General features: G+C 40.4%; 1 protein-coding gene across 14 annotated transcripts in view; it reads right to left on the bottom strand.

The window, feature by feature from the left end:
- The window catches only part of FGGY (FGGY carbohydrate kinase domain containing), a 411,751-nt gene that overhangs the window by 361,168 nt on the left and 30,637 nt on the right, over positions 1-19,946 (bottom strand). For 10 of the 14 annotated variants that reach the window (XR_013757719.1, XR_013757720.1, XM_079103863.1 and 7 more), the window contains exons 3-4: positions 17,080-17,191; positions 10,189-10,340 (exon numbers count right to left, since the gene is read on the bottom strand). The exons of 1 other annotated variant lie outside the window; for it this stretch is intronic. Coding sequence is in view for 10 of the 13 variants with exons in the window: in XM_079103863.1 (XP_078959989.1) it covers positions 10,189-10,340; positions 17,080-17,191 (264 nt within the window). In the remaining 3 variants the exon portion in view is untranslated. Of the gene's footprint in view, positions 1-3,091; positions 3,341-10,188; positions 10,341-17,079; positions 17,192-19,946 lie in introns of those variants that run through there. 3 more of the 14 variants (XM_079103859.1, XM_079103858.1, XM_079103860.1) reach the window with 3 other exon arrangements.

Below are 19,946 nucleotides of genomic sequence, written 5' to 3'. Positions count from 1 at the left end.
CATTTGTTATAGGAAAAGTAATGATGGATTCCTTGAACAAGTTCCCAAAGCCTGGGTCTCAAATTCGAATGCCTGGAGGGGGAGGGTTGGAAAGGAAAACCAGCCCAGCAGCCTGGGTGGGGATCTCTGTGAAATGAAGAAAGCCAGCCCCTTCTAGGGAGGGCAGCCCCCACTCAGTGCCAGCCTGCTCCTTCCCCATAGAAATGTGGGCCTGGGACTGCCAGGGTCTTTCATTCTTTTTTCCAAAGAAGCAGAAAAATCTGGATTTTGATGGAAAATGTCTTAGTTTTAAATGTTGAAAACTAATTCAAAATTGCCCCCCTTCCCCGGAGTCTCCAAGCCCAGGGTGGATCCAATCAAACTTTCCTGGGGACCACAACCAGCCTGTGAGCTGCCAGCTTATGGCCCTGGCAGATGGGAAGAAAAGAGAAACCTTTAAGAACAGGCAGTGAGGTGCACTGGTCAGGCTGGGAGCTGTTGTCGGGCTGGACTCATTGTACTGGACTCAGCGAGGATCCTGGCTCTACCCTCCCTTTGTGGCTCTGGGGAAATTGCTTGAGCCTTCTAAGTCTTGGTTTTCTCATCTGTGTAATGGGATGATAACATTGTGCCTCTGAAGAACTTAGATGAAAATCTGAAGGGATTTTTAAGAAAGTAAGCCCAAGAAGGAAAAAAAATCACTTGCTAAATAATGAAGTGGTATCAACCAGAAAAGTTGGCTATAACTACATATTATTTTTTAATGGAAAATTACTAAGAAGTAATAAAAGAATGAACACTGTGCTATCTCAGTAGCAAACTGTTCCAGCCATGGCCGGTGTCCCATTATTAATGTTTTTTTGTGTGTGTGTCTGTGGCCAGTCCTTTTTCCTATATGGACAATTTCTTAAGCCACACATACTTATAAGCTTGCACATTCAGTCTTCAGACATTTTTCCCTTTAACATGACATGTAAACTTTGTTGTTGCTATACAAATATTTATTATCTACCTAGCACATACGCCAGATGATTTTTTTAAAGTCATAAAACAGATTGTGTCACACCCATGCTTAAAACCCATCAACCATTTCCCACTGCTCTTGGAATGAAATCCCAATTCCTGCCCCTGGCTTCAAAGCTGTGCATGCTCTGGGCCTGCCCACTTCTCCCAACTACCTCCTGCTACTCCATCCCCAGCTCAGACCCTCCCAACCCCGCTGTCCTCCTTTGCTGATCTCATGAGGTGCTTTATTCACACACACACCCCTGAGAATCTTCTGCTCCTCCTCCCTGAAAATCACATCATTCTGGTCAAACAAAATCTCCCACGAGAGACCTGTGCTAGCCATGCTAAATCTATTCATCTGTGTTTTTCCTTCATAGCATTTTCCAGAAAACAAAAGCTTTGTGTACATATTTTTTTGTCTTCTTTCTCCCTTTCTGCAATAGACATGAAGTTCCTAGAAGCCAGGGCCCTTGTGTCTCTCCTTTTCCTTGGCTTCCCCAAAGCCTACCACAGGGCCTGTCATATAGGAGACACTCCACAGTTGTTAAATGAAAACATATGTTCACTGGCTACTATTCTCAGCCTCAGATTCTCCCCTAATTTTTCCCCTGAACCAGTTCACACAGAGCCTGGCAGATACACCCATAAAGAAGCAATGAGATGAAATGATGATTAGCCCATATTCTGGGTAAAATTGCCCGTGTTCAGACCTCTGCCTTGCTACTTACTATCTGAGTGACCTTGGACAAGTTGCTTAAAGGTTCTACACCTGTTTCTTTATCTGTGAAAGATGATAATTACTTCATAGGGTAGCTGTGAGCATTAGATAAATTAATACTGGTGAAATGCTCACAAAGGTGCTGACATATAGGACAACTAAATACACATTAGCTACTACTTTTATCTGTTTTCTTGTTTTGTTCTTATTCTTGGTTAAGCTGTATCTTTCTCTTCTAATTAGACTGCAATTTCTTGAAGGCAGAATCCATTTTGGATTCCTAAACTGAACCCTGCAGACTCCCATAAGGCAGGGAAACAGAACTGTGATGGGGCTTTGATACCTACATGCTCACCTGGTATGAGAACATGTGTAAGTCATTGTACTTTTCTGAGCTTTAGTTTTCTCACCTGTGAAAAAGATAAAATCTATCTCATAAGATCCATGTGAAGATAATAAAATAATCTTTGTGGGGGAAAACAAGTAATTCTGGGACTGGTAGCTTGGTAAATTTTAGGGAAACAAGCAGAAGATACTCAGTAAATCAGTCAGCTTTCAGCTCGAAGTTGGTTGCCTTTGGTGTAGATATCACACTAATATGACTGATCAGAAGATGAATGCCTCTGAAAATAAGCTTTGTACTCGTCTGCTGTCTACAATCCATGATTCTCTCACATCCTGGTATGGTGTCTACATGCTTCCCTTAGCTATTAGTAAAACAGATGCCCCACCTGTTATGTCCAGCTTCATGAAGGAAGATACTCAAGTGTTTAAAATTCTCTTAATTGTTTGTTGGTAGCATGTTGCTGAAATGGTCACCAGTAGAGGAAAACATTTTTAAACACAATGGCAGCAAAATTAAACTGGTATTTAGTATCTACAATTTAAGCAGATTTACAAACACCTCACTAAATTAGAATAATTCCTCAAGGTTGATATTATTATCCTTATCTTACAGCTTAGCACACTGAGACTCAGAGAGGTTGATTTTGCTTATTCTAGGTCTCACTATTGGCGAGAGATAGAGAAAGATGTAAGGGCAGTGTAACAAGCTAAAATTCTATATTTTTCTGGTTGTTGTTATGCATCTGTGTTATATCTCCCAAAGTTCCTCAGTATCTTTTATTGGTTCTACTATGTATAAAAATGTACACAGACTAACGGAGACTATAATTTCCATCTTTCATTTTTTAAAAAAAGATGACATTTTGAAGAAAGTAGTTATACTGATCTTTCATTAAATTTCAAGATTAGAATAAACCTTAAGGTAGAGAAAAGATGAGATATTATCAAGAAGAATGAAAGAATAAGACCAGACAAGGCATTAAAAATGAGCTGAGTAAGCTTCTTATATAGGAAGGACTAAAAGAACCAGGCTTTTCTGACCTCCAGCAGGGTTTTCTTTTCAACAGTTTCTACGGCAAAACACTCAACTGATCCTTTCCACAGCTGGCAGGAAGTCATCAGACTACTTCTCTTGGGACCCAACTCCCAGGATCCTCCAAAGACTCCACATGTACCAGAAAAGGCACAGTAGGACCCGCAGACTTATTTAGTCTCTTCCCAGTAACTTATCAGTCAAGCAGATGCAGAGGGGCTGGAGGTGGGAGGAACAGATTCCATTTCTTTTCTTTTCTGCTGACAATGGCAAAAAGAGGAAATGAGTTAAAAGTCAGATTGGAATACCTCCCCTCCAAGCCCCCTATTCATTATCTTCCATTAACACTGAGCTGTCAGATTCAACATCAGCCTGTTAACTTTTCTGACCTTCCTCAGTCTGTACCTTGTTATCCTACGATGTTTCATGTTTATAAAGATAGGTGACTCCAGCTGTTCCAGCCTGACGAACTTAATTTACATTTGGCCTTCATTAAGATGAGAGTCGAATCATTGAGACCAAATGGCAAAGCCAGACTGCTGGTGGTTATAAAAAATTCAAATGGCAATTTTCCTTTTATCTGACAATTCTTATTAAGAAGACATACGTCAACCTGAAACACATAAACTTTAAATGTAAAGGACAGGATTAAAAGTTCATATTGCAAGACTAGGACCCAGGTGGCTTTGCCTAAGAGCCATGGTGGTCCTAATACATCTTTTCTGTCTCCTGGGATGTCTGAAGTCCAAATTCTGCCCAACTCCCTCTAACCTCCAAGCTGAGGATAAGGAGTACATGAATGACAGCAACAATGATGTGCCAGGTCAGCTCAGACTCCACACCAGACTCCCTGCTTCAGCCACTCAGTCTCCAAATTCTGTTGGCATTATCCCTACAGATTTCTGGAACTCATCTTTTCTTCCACAGTTCAGGCCTCACTAGGTCTCACCTGGACTACAGCAAAAGCCCCTTATCTGCGCTCTCAAATTATTCAAAAAATATGTGTTTAGCAGCTACCAGAGGTCAGCCATTTGATTAGGATTAGTCACACTTGAATAGACAAAAGGGATATGATCTCCATTCGCCTATAGATGACAGTGGTGGAGGGGGCAAGCATTATAGGAATCATCTTACAAACTGGCATCATCACAATACAGGAAAGTCAATGAAGTAAAATTAAGAAGACAATGCTAAGAGACTTTGTACTTGAGGGTCAATTACCCTATGGACATGTATGATTACATGAATGGTGTGAATCTACATCATGTACAACCATAGAGACAAAAGTTGTACCCCATTTGTGTACAATGAATCAAAATGCAGCCTGTAAAAATAAAAAAAAAAGTAAAAAATATTTTCTAAGGAAGCATGAATACAGCTGAGATATAAATGATGAAGAGGAATCAGTGGTGAGTAGAGAATACACTCTGAGCAGAAGGAGCATCACCATCAAGACCATGGATCAGCAAACATATTCTCTACATGTACAGATAGTACATTTTTTTTTTTCAGGCCATAGAGTCTCTGTCTCAACTGCTAACCTCTGTTACTATAAAGCAAAAGCAGCCACAGACAATATAAGAAGGAATGAGTGTGGTTGTGTTCCAATAAAACTTTATAGTCACTAAAAATTTAAGTTCATACAATGTTCATGAGTCAAAAAATATTCTCCTTTTGATTCTTTCTCAGCCATTAGAAAATGTAAAACCCATTCTCAGCTCCAAGCCATCCAGTAACTGTAGAACAAATGAAGGAGGGGCATGGTTTGCCATTCTCTAGTCAAGAAAGACTCTGAGGTGGCAAAGAGCCAGGTGTGTTTGAGGAACTCTCACTGGATTGTTGTAGATGGATCAGAGTGAGCAAGGAGGTGAGGGACACCCAATATGGTGAGCGGGGAGGTAAAACTGACATCACATGCCACCATCTGATCTAGGTTACCAATTTTGGTATTTATCCTAAGAGCAGTGCAAAGTCATCAACGTGCATAATCAGCAGAGTGATAAAATTTAAGTTATTACACATTTTATCATTCCTATTCTGATTTCCACATCCCTGCCAAAGTTACCCTAGACATTCCCTCCCATGCCTAACCCCCCTCCCAGGGGTCAATGGTTTTCAACCAATATCTGTCACCAAACAAACCTTTAATAACTGAACACAGGCTACCTATCTGACGTTACCTCTACCATACCCAACAAAGTCCCCCATGGGGGCGCTTTCCTGGGACTAATTTCCCAGGGACTGACTTCCCATACCGTAAGTGTACATGGGCTCTCTCTGGAATATCATTCCTGTCTTCCCTACTATGAAAAACCTCCACTCTTATTCTGAGGCTCATGTCAACTATTTGCCTGCAGGAAGCAAATGATTTTCTCCCAAAGCACTTTACATATCCCTGTATCACCATGCTTAGTTCATCTTTTGATGGCTGTTTCCCCCCAGCTCCATTATTCCTGCCCCATCCACTGCAGGCAGTGGACTCTCTGGCCCTCTAGGGTAAGGCTGAGTCCTTTTGGTCCCCTTGGTCCTATTGTCTAGAACAGTTACTAGTTCATAGAAGGAACTCAGGATTTAGAAATCCTGATTAGGAAATTAAGGCTTGAATAGAGAATAAATAAAGGACAACTTGATTAACTTATAAAGCAGAATCTCATGTTCTTATTTTGAATTTGTACTTGAACAGCTCTACTAAAGCTACCTAATTTTTCTGTCTCCCATCACTGCATCAAAAAGAAGGTGCCCTTTCCTGATTCTCCAGAAGTGGATGCTTTTCTCTTGGGTACAAGGGCAGAACCTTTAGAACTAAAAGTGGTTTTAAATGTCCTCAGGACAGCAACATCAGCATCACCTGGCAACTTGTTAGAAATGAACATTCTCAAATTCTCAGTCCCTGCCCTAGGGTTACTGAATCAGAATTGTAGAGTTTAACAAGATCTCCAGGTGACTCATTTACACATTAAAATTTGGGAAACACTCCCTACAAGCCATCCCAGACAGGTTTTGAAAAGTTACTAAAATTGACTTTTAATATATTTTTAATTATGAATGTGCAATCATGCTAACACCAAAAGGATTCTCTGTAGGAATTACTGTGCATGCTAACCAAAAGAAAAAAGAAAAAACAAAAACAAAACAAATATAAATATAAATATAAATATATATATATATATATATGATGGATTTAAGGCTCAACTTCAAGTAGGTGAAGAAGTAGAAAGGCAACATTTAGAGCCTTTCTCAGAAAATTCTGAAAGGGAATTAATTTCTTAAAATAAATTAATTAATAGAAGACACTCTTAGGAAGTCACAAACACTGTCCTCTAATCTAGAAATTAATTATTTTCTATGGGCTTTAGTGTAGATTGATCTCAAGTGCAAAATGGCAAGCATCCTGGTTCTTACAGATCCTGAGACATATGGCCAGAGCTGGCCAAGAACACAACAGGGGTTCAATATGGCTCTGATACCAATCACGACCATCTGCCCAACCCTCCTCACTTAACTCAGTACAACTCTTCTTGTGTTGTCAAAAAGGGCAATGCATCCAACCCCTTTCTTCTCTTGCAATAAGTTTAGGTCATGTCAAAGAAGACCACTGCTGTCCTCCCTGGTCCTATCCCAAGTGGCATGCTTTGGGGAGGGATTTCAGTAGTGCCTGGCATAATGGAATGAGCTAGGAATGGAGTCCAGGAGACATGGGCTTAAATTCCGGCACTACCATGTATCTGGGAAACCCATGTACCCTCAATATCAGCCTCGGTTCCCCATGCTACCTACCCGGCAAATCTTGTTAGCATTAAACCAACAGAGCCTATAAAACACGTAGCAGAGCGAGGGGCAGGGAGAGTTCTGTATGCCAACTTGTGTTTCTGCATATATTTGGATCAGATTTTCAAACTGAAATAATTCAACTTTCTCATTTTATAGATGGAAAAAGGGAGGCCTGGGCTAAGAAGTGCTTTGCCCAAGGCACACAACTGCAGCCAGTAGAGTCAGAATTAGATTCTTGAAACCCTTGACCCCCAAGAAATATTATCAGACTCTTAGCAGTCACAGATGCCTTTCTGCAGATCAAAACTTATAATAGAGATAACAAGCCAAGCCCGCTTTGATTAATGAAGCTCTTCTTCCTTCCCCCTCTGCTTCCCAGTGACAACCCGGGGGCACCTTTGCAAGAACCCTTAATTTCCCCCACCTCCACACAAAATCTGAATAACTGATGACTCAGCCTACCTGCAACCCCAGAGCCAGCAAATGAATCACCCCATGTCTTGCTCACTAGATGGATTCTCCGCTTACCAGACCACCTAGGGGTTTTCAAGTCCCCAAGGTTCCAAAGGACTTGAACTTTCACACACATCCGTCTCTAATGGGAACCATTAAGCTGACATCACCACTCTCCACACTTCATAAAGGAGTCCTAACATCTGGAAATGGGAACACCTGCAAGTGCTTTGACCAGGATCACCAGATCACTCAAGGATGTGAAAACCCGAGGGCAGGTGAGGTGAGAAAGAGATGTCCTCAAATGTCAACAAGGCCAAAGATGAATAATTTGGGGCTAAAAGTATATTTTTTTAAAAAAGAAAAGGATCTTGCCAGCAATCTGGACTTACATCCCTGATCTGTCACTTTCTAATGGGAATAGTAATTAACCTTTCTGAACTTCGGCAGAGTGCTGGGTTTTAAGATAATTGATTTTAGAGTCCACCAATCTTAGGTTCAAATCCTGGTTTTGCCACATATTTATTGGTGTCACTTTGGGTGAGGTGTTTATCTCTTATGATCTTTAGTTTCCTTAACTACAAAACAGAGCCCCTCTCAAAAAAAAAATAAACAAACAAAACCTACTTCACTGGGTGCTTGTTAGGATTCAAGAGATAACTGTAAATACCTATTATGGTGCCTGGCATGAACTAAGCATTCAGAAACAGACTGACTTAAAACTACCCTGAGATTTTATCTCATGCCACTCAAAGTGGCAGTCATCAAGAATACACATAATAATAAATGCTGGAGAGGATGTGGAGGAAAAGGAACAATTTTTGGTGGGATAGCAAATTAGTACAATTACTATGGAAATCAGTATGGAGGTTTCTCAAAAGAATAGGCATGGGAGAACCTACGGAGTAGGAGAAAATCTTTGCCACACATGATTCAGATAGAGCACTAATCTCCAGAATCTATAAGACCTCAAAAAACTCTACTCCAAGAATACAAAAAACCCATTCAACAAATGGGCTAAGGAAATGAGCGGACACTTCACAGAAGATGTACAAGCAATCAACAGATATATGAAAAAACGTTCAACATCTCTAGTAATAAGAGAAATGCAAATCAAAACTACCCTAAGATTCCATCTCACCCCAATTAGAATGGCGATTATCAAGAACACAAGCAGATCTTTTCTCTTGCTTTCTCTCTCCTACTCACTTTCTTTCTCTCTCCTCCTCGCTTTTCCACTCTCTCTAGTGCACACCCTTTCTCTTTTCCTCTCATTTTCTCTCTTACCCTGAAGGGAGACACTTTGTTTGCTTAATAAACTCCCTTAGGTGATAAAAAAAAAAAAAAAAAAGAATACAAGCAACCAACAATAGGTGTTGACAAGGATGTGGGGGAAAAGGTACACTCATACATTGCTGGTAGAGTTGCAAATTAGTGCAGCCACTCTGGAAAGCAGTGTGGAGATTCCTTAGAAAACCTGGAATGGAACAACCATTTGACCCAGCTATCCCACTCCTTGGCCTACTTTACCCAAAGGACTTAAAATCAGCATACTATAGTGATGCAGCCACATCAATGTTCATAGCTGCTGCTCAATTCACAATAGTTAGATTGTGGAACCAAACCAGATGCCCTTCAACTGATGAATGGATAAAGAAACTGTGGTATATACACATAATGGAATATTACTCAGTCATAAATAAGAATAAAATTTTGGCATTTGCAGGTAAATGGATGGAACTAGAGAATATCATGCTAAGTGAGATAAGCCAATCCCAAAAAACCAAAAGCTGAATGATCTCTCTGAGAAGTGGATGATGATACATAATGAGGGGGTGGGAGGGAGGCAAGAATGGAGGAAGGATGGATTGTATGGAGGAAAAAGAGGGGTGGGGAGGGGGTGGAGGGAAGAAAAAAATATCAGAGACAAACATCATTACCCTATATACACATATGATTACACAAACGGTGCAACTCTACTTCATGTACTCCCAGAGAAACAACAGTTTTACCTCATTTGTGTACAATGAATCAAAATAAATAAAAGAATAGGCATGGGGTCACCACGTACCCAGCCATATCACTGCTCGGTATTTATCCTGAAGAATTAAGGTCATCATACTACAGTGATACGTGCATATCCATATTTAGAGCAGCACAAGTCACAATAGCCAAACTGTGGAACCAGTTGAGGTGTCCATCAAAGACTGAATGAATACAGAACATGTGGCACATACACCCAAAAGAAAAAAAAGAAAAAATTAAGTGATGTGCAGGTCAATGGACAGAACTATAGACTATTATGTTAAGCGAAGTAAGTCAAACTCAGAAGGGCAGGAGTCATGTTTTCTCTCCTATGTGGAAGTTAGAGAAGAAAAAGGAAAAGAAGCGGGGGTTGGGGGGGGGGGGGTTGTGTCATGAAAATCAAAGGGAGATCAGCAGAGGAAAGGGACCAAGGACTGGGAGGTATGGAAGGAAGGGGAAGTGCTGGGGAGTGATATTGGCCAAATTGTAGTGTTACATTGTATGCACGTACAAATATATCAACAAATCCCATCATGGATATGAACAACTATAATGCACCAATAAAAACAAATTTAAGGGCTGTGGAGATAGCTCCGTTGGTAGAGTGCTTGCCTTACAAGCACAAGGCCCTGGGTTCAAACCCCAGCACCGCAAAAAAAAAATGTTTAAAAACAATGAAAACCACAGGCTGACTTAACTGTAACCTAATCAATACAAGAGGATCAACCTTCCTCAGAGGCTGCGAAGAAAACTCCGACACTGCAGACTTCTTAGCAAGGTATCTGGTAATACGAACCCACAATTAATGGAACGCTCTACGTCTGTGAGTACCCTCCCCTCGTCCCTGTGCGCTCACCTCTTTCAGCCACAGAAGCTTTGGCGCCTGCATTTCCACAGACATCACGCCCCCCACATACTGGAGGACACTGTGCTTCGTCTCATTGATCCTCTGCACCTGACTGATGGCTCGGTGGTCCAGCCACATGATGACATTTCGATGGGAATCCCCTAGCAGAAGTGAGAGAGAGACCAATGGAGACAAAGTCAGAGAGCAGTGAACGCAGACATGCATGCTTTTCCTTCTTCAAGGGGCGATGATGGATTCTGGAGCGATATACTGCACAATTTCTGCAATCGGGTCTATGAAGAAGGGGAAAGGACACTTGCAAGGCTGATAATGCGCAGTCCCACACCCCGCAGGCCCCTTCAGTCACCTGCTCCCTGACCACAACCCCAGGGGTAACCCTCCACCCTAAAACCATGATCACTGTTTCATTCATTCCCTCAACTTGTCCCCTTCCTTTCTCATCACTGTTCTAGAACAACACTTCTGAATGCACACTGAGAAGAGCCGATGAAATAAGACTGACATGGTCCATCTGCAGATCTGCCTCCTGTGTACATGGAGAATTGTTTTGATGCTATAATGCATCTCGCAGCTATCCCTGGCATTTATCTGCTTCTACTTTCACTTTTTATAGTCAGTTTATTAAAACTGGCTCATTTAGGGTTTGTTTTTGGTTTTTTTTTTTAAACTGTCATTGTATCAGTTGGTTTGGTGGAGTGGGAAGGACAGGAGTTTGGGGTCAGGCTGACCTAATGGTGAATGCAAGCTGAAGAGGAGGAAGATACAGCCAGAAGGTTACTAGGCTTCTCCTAGCCTAGTGACCTTATCCATACAATGGGAGTAACAATACTGAATAGCACATGAGGAATAACTAAGAGCCTTCATTCATTAAATAAGTGATAATGCACATGAGGGACTCAGTGAGTCTCCATCCCTTGGTAGACTTGCAGGAGTAAATTGTAAGAAACAGACCAAAAATCCACTGGAAAAGAGCACTGTCCCTCACATCCAGCCTCCCCTGTGCTGTCCCCATAGAGTGACAATCCCTCCCTCTCTTCCCCAGCCAATGTGAATTCACCATGTCCTGATGGGCAAACTATATTCCTCCCACAGTCACAAAGCAATGAATATGCCTGAGAGATGATTAGGGGAAAGACAACAGGGCCATCAGCTACTAATCCAGGCCCCATCACGCATTATGTTACTTGGTGGCAAAAGTACTGCAGCAACCCCATACCCTGCTAATAGCACATTGTTGTTGTTGTTGTTGTTAGGGTGTGTGCGGTGCTGGGGATTGACCCCAGGGCCTTGTGCATGCAAGGCGAGCATTCCACCAACTGAGTTATCTCCCCAGCCTGCAAATTTTCATTGCCTGTGCTTGCATGTCTCCCAAGCCCTGTGCTAAACATTATGCACACATCTGCTTATTTAGTCCTTAAAGCCACCCCTCCAGTAGAAGAACTATCATTCCTGTTTTTCAACAACAAACTGAGATGCAGGGGTTGAAGATGTGTCCAGTGGCATGCACCTGGGAAATACACAGGTGCCTTGCAACCAGATCTGTGCACAGAACTTGCAAAAGGAATAAACTAGAGTTAAAACATAATCCACATGACATGATATAGGTGAGTCATTTTAAAATGGCACAAATTGCTGCTGTTGTGGGTATATACATATACAAAAGCAATTTGTGAGCAGTGCTTTAGGTCTTCTTTTAAATAAGGAAAAATTTTATTTTTATCCTTAGTCCCTGTTAATTTATTTTATTTACTCTTCCATATCTTTGAAAAATCATTTTAAAACTAAAAGAAAACAAAAAGCCAACCTAAGAAAATATCTAGGTGGGAAACAAATTACAAGTCTCAGTCACTGATTTGCCTGATTGGAAAGATTTTAGATCCCAAAACAGTTTTGCAATACTCGGAAAGTAAGACAAAGCACCACAGGTATGTCAAAAAATCTTTTTTGTTAATAGCAGACTGGTTCTACTTTATAAGAGAATTGCTGGAGGCTCTGCTTCTCAGTCCGAGGCATACATGAGAATTACCTGGACAGCTTTCAAAAAACACTGATGTCCAGGTTCTATGCAGAACCATCAGGAAATCCAAATGTGGGTACATGTGTGGTTGGGTGGTAAAATCAGTACAGTTTCTTAAACATTGTAGAGGATGTATCTACAATTGCTGCAATTCAGAAACCCATGTTGCTAAACTTCTAACAGGAAAGAGAAGCCAATCAGCTTCTCAATCAACAGCTTCTGTAGTAAGAACAACACAATGAGAACAATGAGAACTATACAGAATCACTTTCCAGTGTTTATTATGATTATTTTCAGTGTTTATTATGATTTTTTTTTTCATTTTAGACAAAAGCTGAGAAGTTAATCCCTCTTCAGTTCTCATAGAAAATCACAAATAAATGACTCAACCAAAGTTTGTTTAGTCTTTTATTGAGCATTTACTACATGCCAGGTGCACTGTTGGATCTGGGGATTCCAAGAATGTGCCTTCACCTCTGCCCATAAGGAGCATGTGTAGTGCATGGACTGTCAGAACAGAAGTGCTGGGCTTATTTGGGAAAGCAGTATGGAGATTCCTTAGAAAACTTGGAATGGAACCACCATTTGACCCAGTTGTCCCACTCCTCAGCCTATACCCAAAGGACTTAAAACCAGCATACTACAGTGATGCAGCTACATCAATGTTTATGCTCAATTCACAATAGCTAGATTGTGGAACCAACCAAGATGCCCTTCAATAGATGAACGGATCAAGAAAATGTGGTATATATACACAATGAAATATTACTCAGCCTAAAGGAAAATAAAATTTTCACATTTTCAGGTAAATGGATGGAGTTGGAGAATATCATGCTAAGTGAGATAAGCCAATCCCAAAACACCAAAGGCCAAATGTTTTCTCTGATAAATGGATACTGATACATAATGATATAATCAGTACTGATACATAATCAGTACGGTACAGGAAAGAATGGAGAAACTTTGGATTGGGCAGAAGAGAACGAGGGGAGGGGAGAGGAGGGGAGAGAAGGGGGCAGCAGGGGAAAGAAGGTGGAATGAGACAGACATCACTATCTGTATGATTGCCCAAATGGTATGACTCTACATCATGTACAACCAGAGAAATGAAAAGTCGTACTCCATTTGTGTACAATGAATTGAAATGCATTCTGCTGTCATGTATGACTAATTAGAACAAATTTTTTAAAAAAGAAGGGCTGGGCTTGAAACAGGTGCAGCTCATAGAAGGCTGCAGCTGGCTGCATCTGAAGCTGCACAGAGATCCCAGGAGGCAGGGGAGCTTTTATTTAATTCTAAAAATGACTGGCCAGTGGTCATCAGGTGAAGGGAGCATGAGGAAAGAGGCACGAGGCAAGAGACCGCAGGTGAGAGCGCGGGGAACGGCACAGAGCAGACGCAGGGTGTTCTAGGAGAATCTGAGGCAGTTGGCAGAGCAGAACTTGAGTTGTACAGCTTACCCAAGGACAGATGATACATCCGTGTATTTACTTAATGAAAACCTTGAACACCTCACAGGATGTGTTTCTGGCCCACTTGAGGACAAAAACGTCGCCACGAACCCCGAAACATCCAAATATGAAAATTTTGTTGCCCAGAGAAGTGTAGGCACTTACACCTTCCCCAATCCCAGGTGTCACCCTGGGCTCTCCTGCTCCCAAGGGCTTCCTACTGGGGTGACACAACCAGAGCTAGGCTCTGAGCCTGTTAGGGTGCGGGGGTGGAAGCAGCAGCAACTGCACCAGGTCCAACAGGGGCTGTTCTGACCTTCAGAGCAGGAAAGACCGAGGAGAAACTGACAAGATCACTTCATGGTACAGCGGGACTCCATCTTCCCAACTATGGTGCTTCATTTATTTTTTTATCTTTATTTTGTTTTACTCTAATGCATTAAATCTTTAATAATAATCATTACATGCATATGAAGTTTGAGCCCCTATAATCACATAGGAACCTCTCCACATTCTTGCTTTAACCTCCCTCTTCAGTCTTTCCTCCCATGATTTGCATGTTATGCTCCATAAGTCAAGCTTCATGTAACATGCTTTCTAATACATCTGTAAATATCATGATTGTCTGTCTGGATTCTCCCCATGCCCTCTCTCTCTGCTGTTTTAAGGTTGGCTTTAGTAAACCTTGTGCCTAAATCACTAGGTTGAAATCAGTGTTGCCAATGTTTATTGCACCTACCCCTATCTTACTTCTTACCACATTGTGTTTAAAATTTCAGGTAATATTCAGGTTATATTTTGAGATTATATCTATCCCTATTTGGATTTCCAAAACCTAGCATAGAAATTTCCTCTCAACAGACAATCAACAAATATTTGTTGAACTCAGTTGGCCTGAACTGCTTTGAGAATATTTTATGATATCAGTATATTTTTTTGTTCTTTTTTAAAATTATTTTTTTTAATTTATTTTATTGTAAACAAATGGGATATATCTTGTTTCTCTGTTTGTACATGAAGTAGAGGCATGCCATTTGTGTAATCATACATTTACATAGGGTAATTTTTTGGTTAACATCTAAAGACGACAGCACCCCTGCCAACCTTGTAGATTTGGTGTTCACGGTGACTGGGGTTATCCGTCATCTCCGTGACCCCACTCCCTGCTTGTCACTTCTGTAACCCACTCCCTCCCTGTTCCTCACGGTTACTCCAGTCAACCAACTCAGAGTAGGTCCCTGCCTTGCAGGCAGAAGCAGTCTTTAAAGAATCTTTAAACCATCTTAATATTCTGATTTCATTTTTGAGCAAAGAATAATCCACCTCAGGTAGGATCCAACTTAATATAATCTGTTGAAAGGCAAGAAACTGGTGTGGGCACTGGTAGCTGGGTACAGCTGATGAATGGGTACATTTTAACTTTTCAGGTAGAATAAAATTATTTCAACACTTATAATTAGGGTTGTAACCTAGCTCCCTCTTTAATAGAGGACCTGTTAACGGGTGGCAATTCGACCATGGAAGATGGCATCTAGGGGTGTTCAACTGGGTTAACAAGGAACCCTCTTCTCCCGCTTCAGATGTCTGTTCCTGATGTTTTAACTGTCCACTCATCTGCACCCAGAGATTCTCCAAATATCAGAGTTACCAAGGAAACTTTTTTAAAAAAAATGGCCATGCCTTAGCTCCACCCTAAGCCAAGTGAACATGAATCTTGGGGGTAAGACTCATGAATGGTAATTATGAAAAAGATCTCCAGTTAGTACTAATGCACAGTCAGTTTAAAAGCAAAACAAAACAAATTTTAGTCAATCAGACAATATAGATTCATTGAAATTTAGGACTTTTAAGATTTAAAGTCCCAGCCAAGATGAGACTTCCTCCTAGTGTATCCTTGACAGACAACTGCTTGACTCACTGGGCCAATACAGGAAGTGCTGGCAGCCTTCCCCAAGACTCTGCTGCTGCTGCTGGCCTGGGGTCTGCGGGCCCACCACCACTCCTCAGGCCTCTGTTCTCTAGAGTGGCCCAGACTGCAGCTGCCCATCCAACTGGCCAGAACAAGGCCAACTTGAATGACCACTGAAGGCAGGGATCATTCAGATTCATCTTTGATGTCCCAACACTCAATAAGATAGGACTTAGTATAGCACATAGTAGGTGCTAGAAATGTATCGAGAAAAGGAGGGGCTGTCAGTGTGCGTGTGTAAAAGGTGGTCATTACCACCACGCTCTAGCCGCTCACTCCCTTACAGACGTTTTCAGCCCAGGCCATTTATAATTATCACTGCTCCACACAAGTGAATGGAACACATTCCCTTGACCTGAAGAACACATAAACCAACAGAAGAAACTTTCCTGAGCTTTCAGGGATCAGATGCTTGCTTCTCTTAGTGGAGCTACTGTTTCATTCTTCCAGTTCTCTCACAGGAGAAAACAGATATTCAAAGGTTAAGTGATTCATCCCAGGAATCACAGCTGAAGAGCTAAGCCCTAGTCACCGTGTGACTCCAACTCAGTGTGTCCCAGTGTGCCCTTCTGTCCCACAGTCACCAGTAAGAAAGGTGCTATAACAGTGTCCACAACAGTCTAATACAGAATTTCTTCCAAATTAATGGCTATGTTGGCAACCGCAGATGGGCAATGCCTAGGGTCCCCTGCTTAGATGGAACATGTAATGTCCAGAACAGCAGTCTCCACCATCCCTAATGTCTTCTCCTTATTACATTATTAAATATCAACAGGAGTTTATCACACACATGCTGTTCTCCTCAAACTTGGCCCACTTAATTCTGACTCGTGTAGATTCTTGGGTGTTCAACCCTAGTGCTAGCACTACTGGCTAAAATTCCCCAGAAAAATCTCTGATGTTGGCCCCAAGTGGCACTCTACATTTGAAACAGCTCATTACTACAGTCACAAGTACCGATTAGAACACCATCATTGAACGTGAGTGTTTTTGGCATGACTAGTGAAACAAGAGAGGCCATCTGTTTCCAGTTTCCATGGGGTACACATCCTGCCTGCCCTTTTCTAGTTCCTTTAACTGGACGTGGTGCACCCACACAAGTCAAAGTGTATACGAATGTCACAAGCACCGCAAACACCAGCACTCCCCACCACAAAACCAAACCATGTCTGCTTCAAGACAGCTCACCCCAGAAGGACCCCACATTCTCCATCTGCTCCCTACTGTGGCTCTTGAGCTTTAGGAAGCCAAGTCCCTCCCTGACCCAGCTCCAATGCATCTCAGTCACACAGAAGGCTCTGCAAACTTTTGACTTCTGGCCTCCACCTCCACCTCCACATCTCCCATTGGTGGTAGAAGACCTGCGGCTGATGTTTCACCAATCAGCCAAGGCCACCCCAGCCAGTCTCCCCCCACCAGGGAGAGGAAAAGGAATGTCCTACCTTCCTGGTTTACTGGTAAAGGACGAAACTGTTTATCCAAGACAACCAGAGAGCACGTGGCATCAAACCCAAGTCCTCGAATTTGGTTTACATCGATCCCTTGTACAACTTTCTGTTTTAAAAGCAAACGAAAACATAAATCACACCACTGGGCTTTTGACAGCTTGAAGACAAGCTCTAACAAGAAGAAAATGAACAACAAAATAAAACATTATCTGCAACATAAGCTAAATAAGAAGAGTTCTATATCACTCAAATACCAAAGATCCTATAAATTAATGAGAAAACGACAACCAATCTATTAGAAATTAAGCTAGTGCCTATTGTTTATATATGAAAATATTTCTAACTGTCCTACAATTAGATAGGCAAATGAAAATATACCATTTTTTATTTTTATATTGGTAAAAATATTAAAGATTAACAGTATATGGTAATGGCAAGAAATGGGAAATTGGGTCTTCTTGAACATTATGCTAACCATAATTATTGAGTACAAATTTTGGAAAATAATTTGATGGTATACATTAAAATAAAAAATATGCATATCATTGGACCCAACAGCTCCATTTCTAGGAATCTATCTTAGTAAACTATTGATAAGAAGATATTTAAAAACAAGAAATTGTTTTTGGAAAATAAACTATGGCACATCTATAAGATGGAACACCATGAAGAACATAGAAGCAACTTCTGGGTGTGATGGCATGAAGAGAGAAGCAAATCTAAGCAAAATATAAGTATAAAATTGGACAAAATCATCACAAATAACCATTTTAGGCTACAGAAATTGATCAAAGTCACAGGACAAAGTGAGAAAAATTTTTGGGAAAATTAAATTTATACTCAAAACTTTTAAAAGAGAGCTAACAACAGGAAGGAAGAAAGCAAGTAAGCAAGAAAACAAGCTAACTTAACTCCAGGTCCAGATTGTTTGGGGGAGCGGGGAATTTTATTAAACATTAAAGGAAGAAACAGTATGAAACCTATACAAATTTATTTAGAATAGCAAAGGAGAAAACACTTTCCAACAATTTTACATGGCTAGTATTAACCTAATATCAAAGATAAATTAAGACATCATGAAAAATAAAGAATACCAGAGACCAGTATGTGGCATCAACGTAGACCAGTATGTGGCATCAAACTTGCTTAACAAAATATTAACAAAACAAGTTTTACAACATATTAAGTTGGCATTATACACCATGAACATGTAGAGTTATCCCAGGAATGCAAGGTGGAACAGAAAAAACAAATTTGGAAAATTTATGCTATTTGATTTCAAAATTTACTATAAACATACCATTGCTAAGTCAAGGTGGTATTAGCATAAGGATATATTTATTGATCAGTAGAAGAGAACAGGGAAAGGACAGCCTGACAATAATGCCAGAACTAAATGTTTACTAAATGTTTATCTGCAAAAAAAAAAAAAAAGAAAGAAAAACTGAGACTCTTACCTAACACCATACACAAACATTAGCTCAAAATGTGTCCTATCCCTAGATGGAAGAACCAAAACTACAAAATTATAAAAGGAAGCCAAAGAAAATCTTTGTGACCTTGAATTAGACAAAGATTTCCTTAAAAGTTAAAATTACATAAAAATTGATATATTTGATCTGTGAACTTTAAAAACTTCTTCTTAAAAAGAAACAATTATCCTAAAAGATACAGTGATCCAAAGTTTATCACTGAAAATGAAAAGAATAAAAAAGTGGTAAAAAAATTTGCAAAAAAAAAAAAAAAGAAAGAAAGAAATAATTAGGGCTGAGGTTGTTGCTCAGTGGTAGAGTGTTTGCCTAGCATGCACGCAGCACTGGGTTCTATTCTCAGCACCACATATAAATAAAATAAGGGTCCACTGACAATTAAAAAAATTTAAAAATAAATAATAAATGATTAGGAAAATGAAAAGACAAACTAGATTGGGAGAAAATAAATGCAAACCATATGATAATATACTTCAATGTAGATTATATCAAGAATTCTCATAAATAACTTAGCAAAAGTATAATAGCCAATTATAAAATTAACACTCCACCAAAAAGATATATAATTGGTCAGTATGCACACGAAGAAATGTTCAATGACATTAATCATTAAGGGAGTGCAAGTTAAAATCACAATAAGACACCACTACATACCTACTAAAGCAGCTGTAATCACACAGACCAATAATACCAAGTGTTAGGGAATTGTGGGGAAAATGGAACTCTGACGCAGTATAGATGCAAATGTAAAATACAGTCATTCTGGAAGAAAATTTGGCAATTTTTAAAAATACAACTTACCCACAAAACCCAGCAACTACCCTCCAAGATATATACCTAATGGTGGGGAGGGCTTATGTCCACAGACTCATCAGTGAATATTCATGGGAGCTTTATTTATAATACTGTTGTGGGAAACCTGGTCCCCAGTGTGGTGATATGAGAAGTTGTAGGATCTTTAAGAAATGAAGCCTAGTGGGAAGATGTTGGGGGCACTACACTCAGAAGACATTAATTTAGTTTATGTGGGACCCAGGTTATTTCTCACAAGAAGGGCTGTTAAGAAAGAATAAGAATGGCCCATTCCCATTTTATGGCTTCCTGTATTGCCATGTGACCTCTCCCTCTCACATGTATCCCCTTCACTGTGATATCATCTACCATGAGACCTTCACCAGAGCCAAGTCGAAGCCAAGGCTGTTCCCTTTAAACTCTAGTACTATGAGGTAAATAAACCTCTTTTCTTGATATATTACCTAGACTCAGGTATTTCATTATAGTAATGAAAAACAAACTAAGACAAAATCGGTACCAAGAAGTGGGGTCATAGCTATAATTATAACTGAAAATGTAGAAGTGGCTTTAGAACTG

Source organism: Sciurus vulgaris, assembly GCF_902686455.1.
Source record: "Sciurus vulgaris genome assembly, chromosome: 1".
Taxonomy (NCBI): domain Eukaryota; kingdom Metazoa; phylum Chordata; class Mammalia; order Rodentia; family Sciuridae; genus Sciurus; species Sciurus vulgaris.
This window is presented reverse-complemented; position numbering and strand designations above follow the sequence as displayed.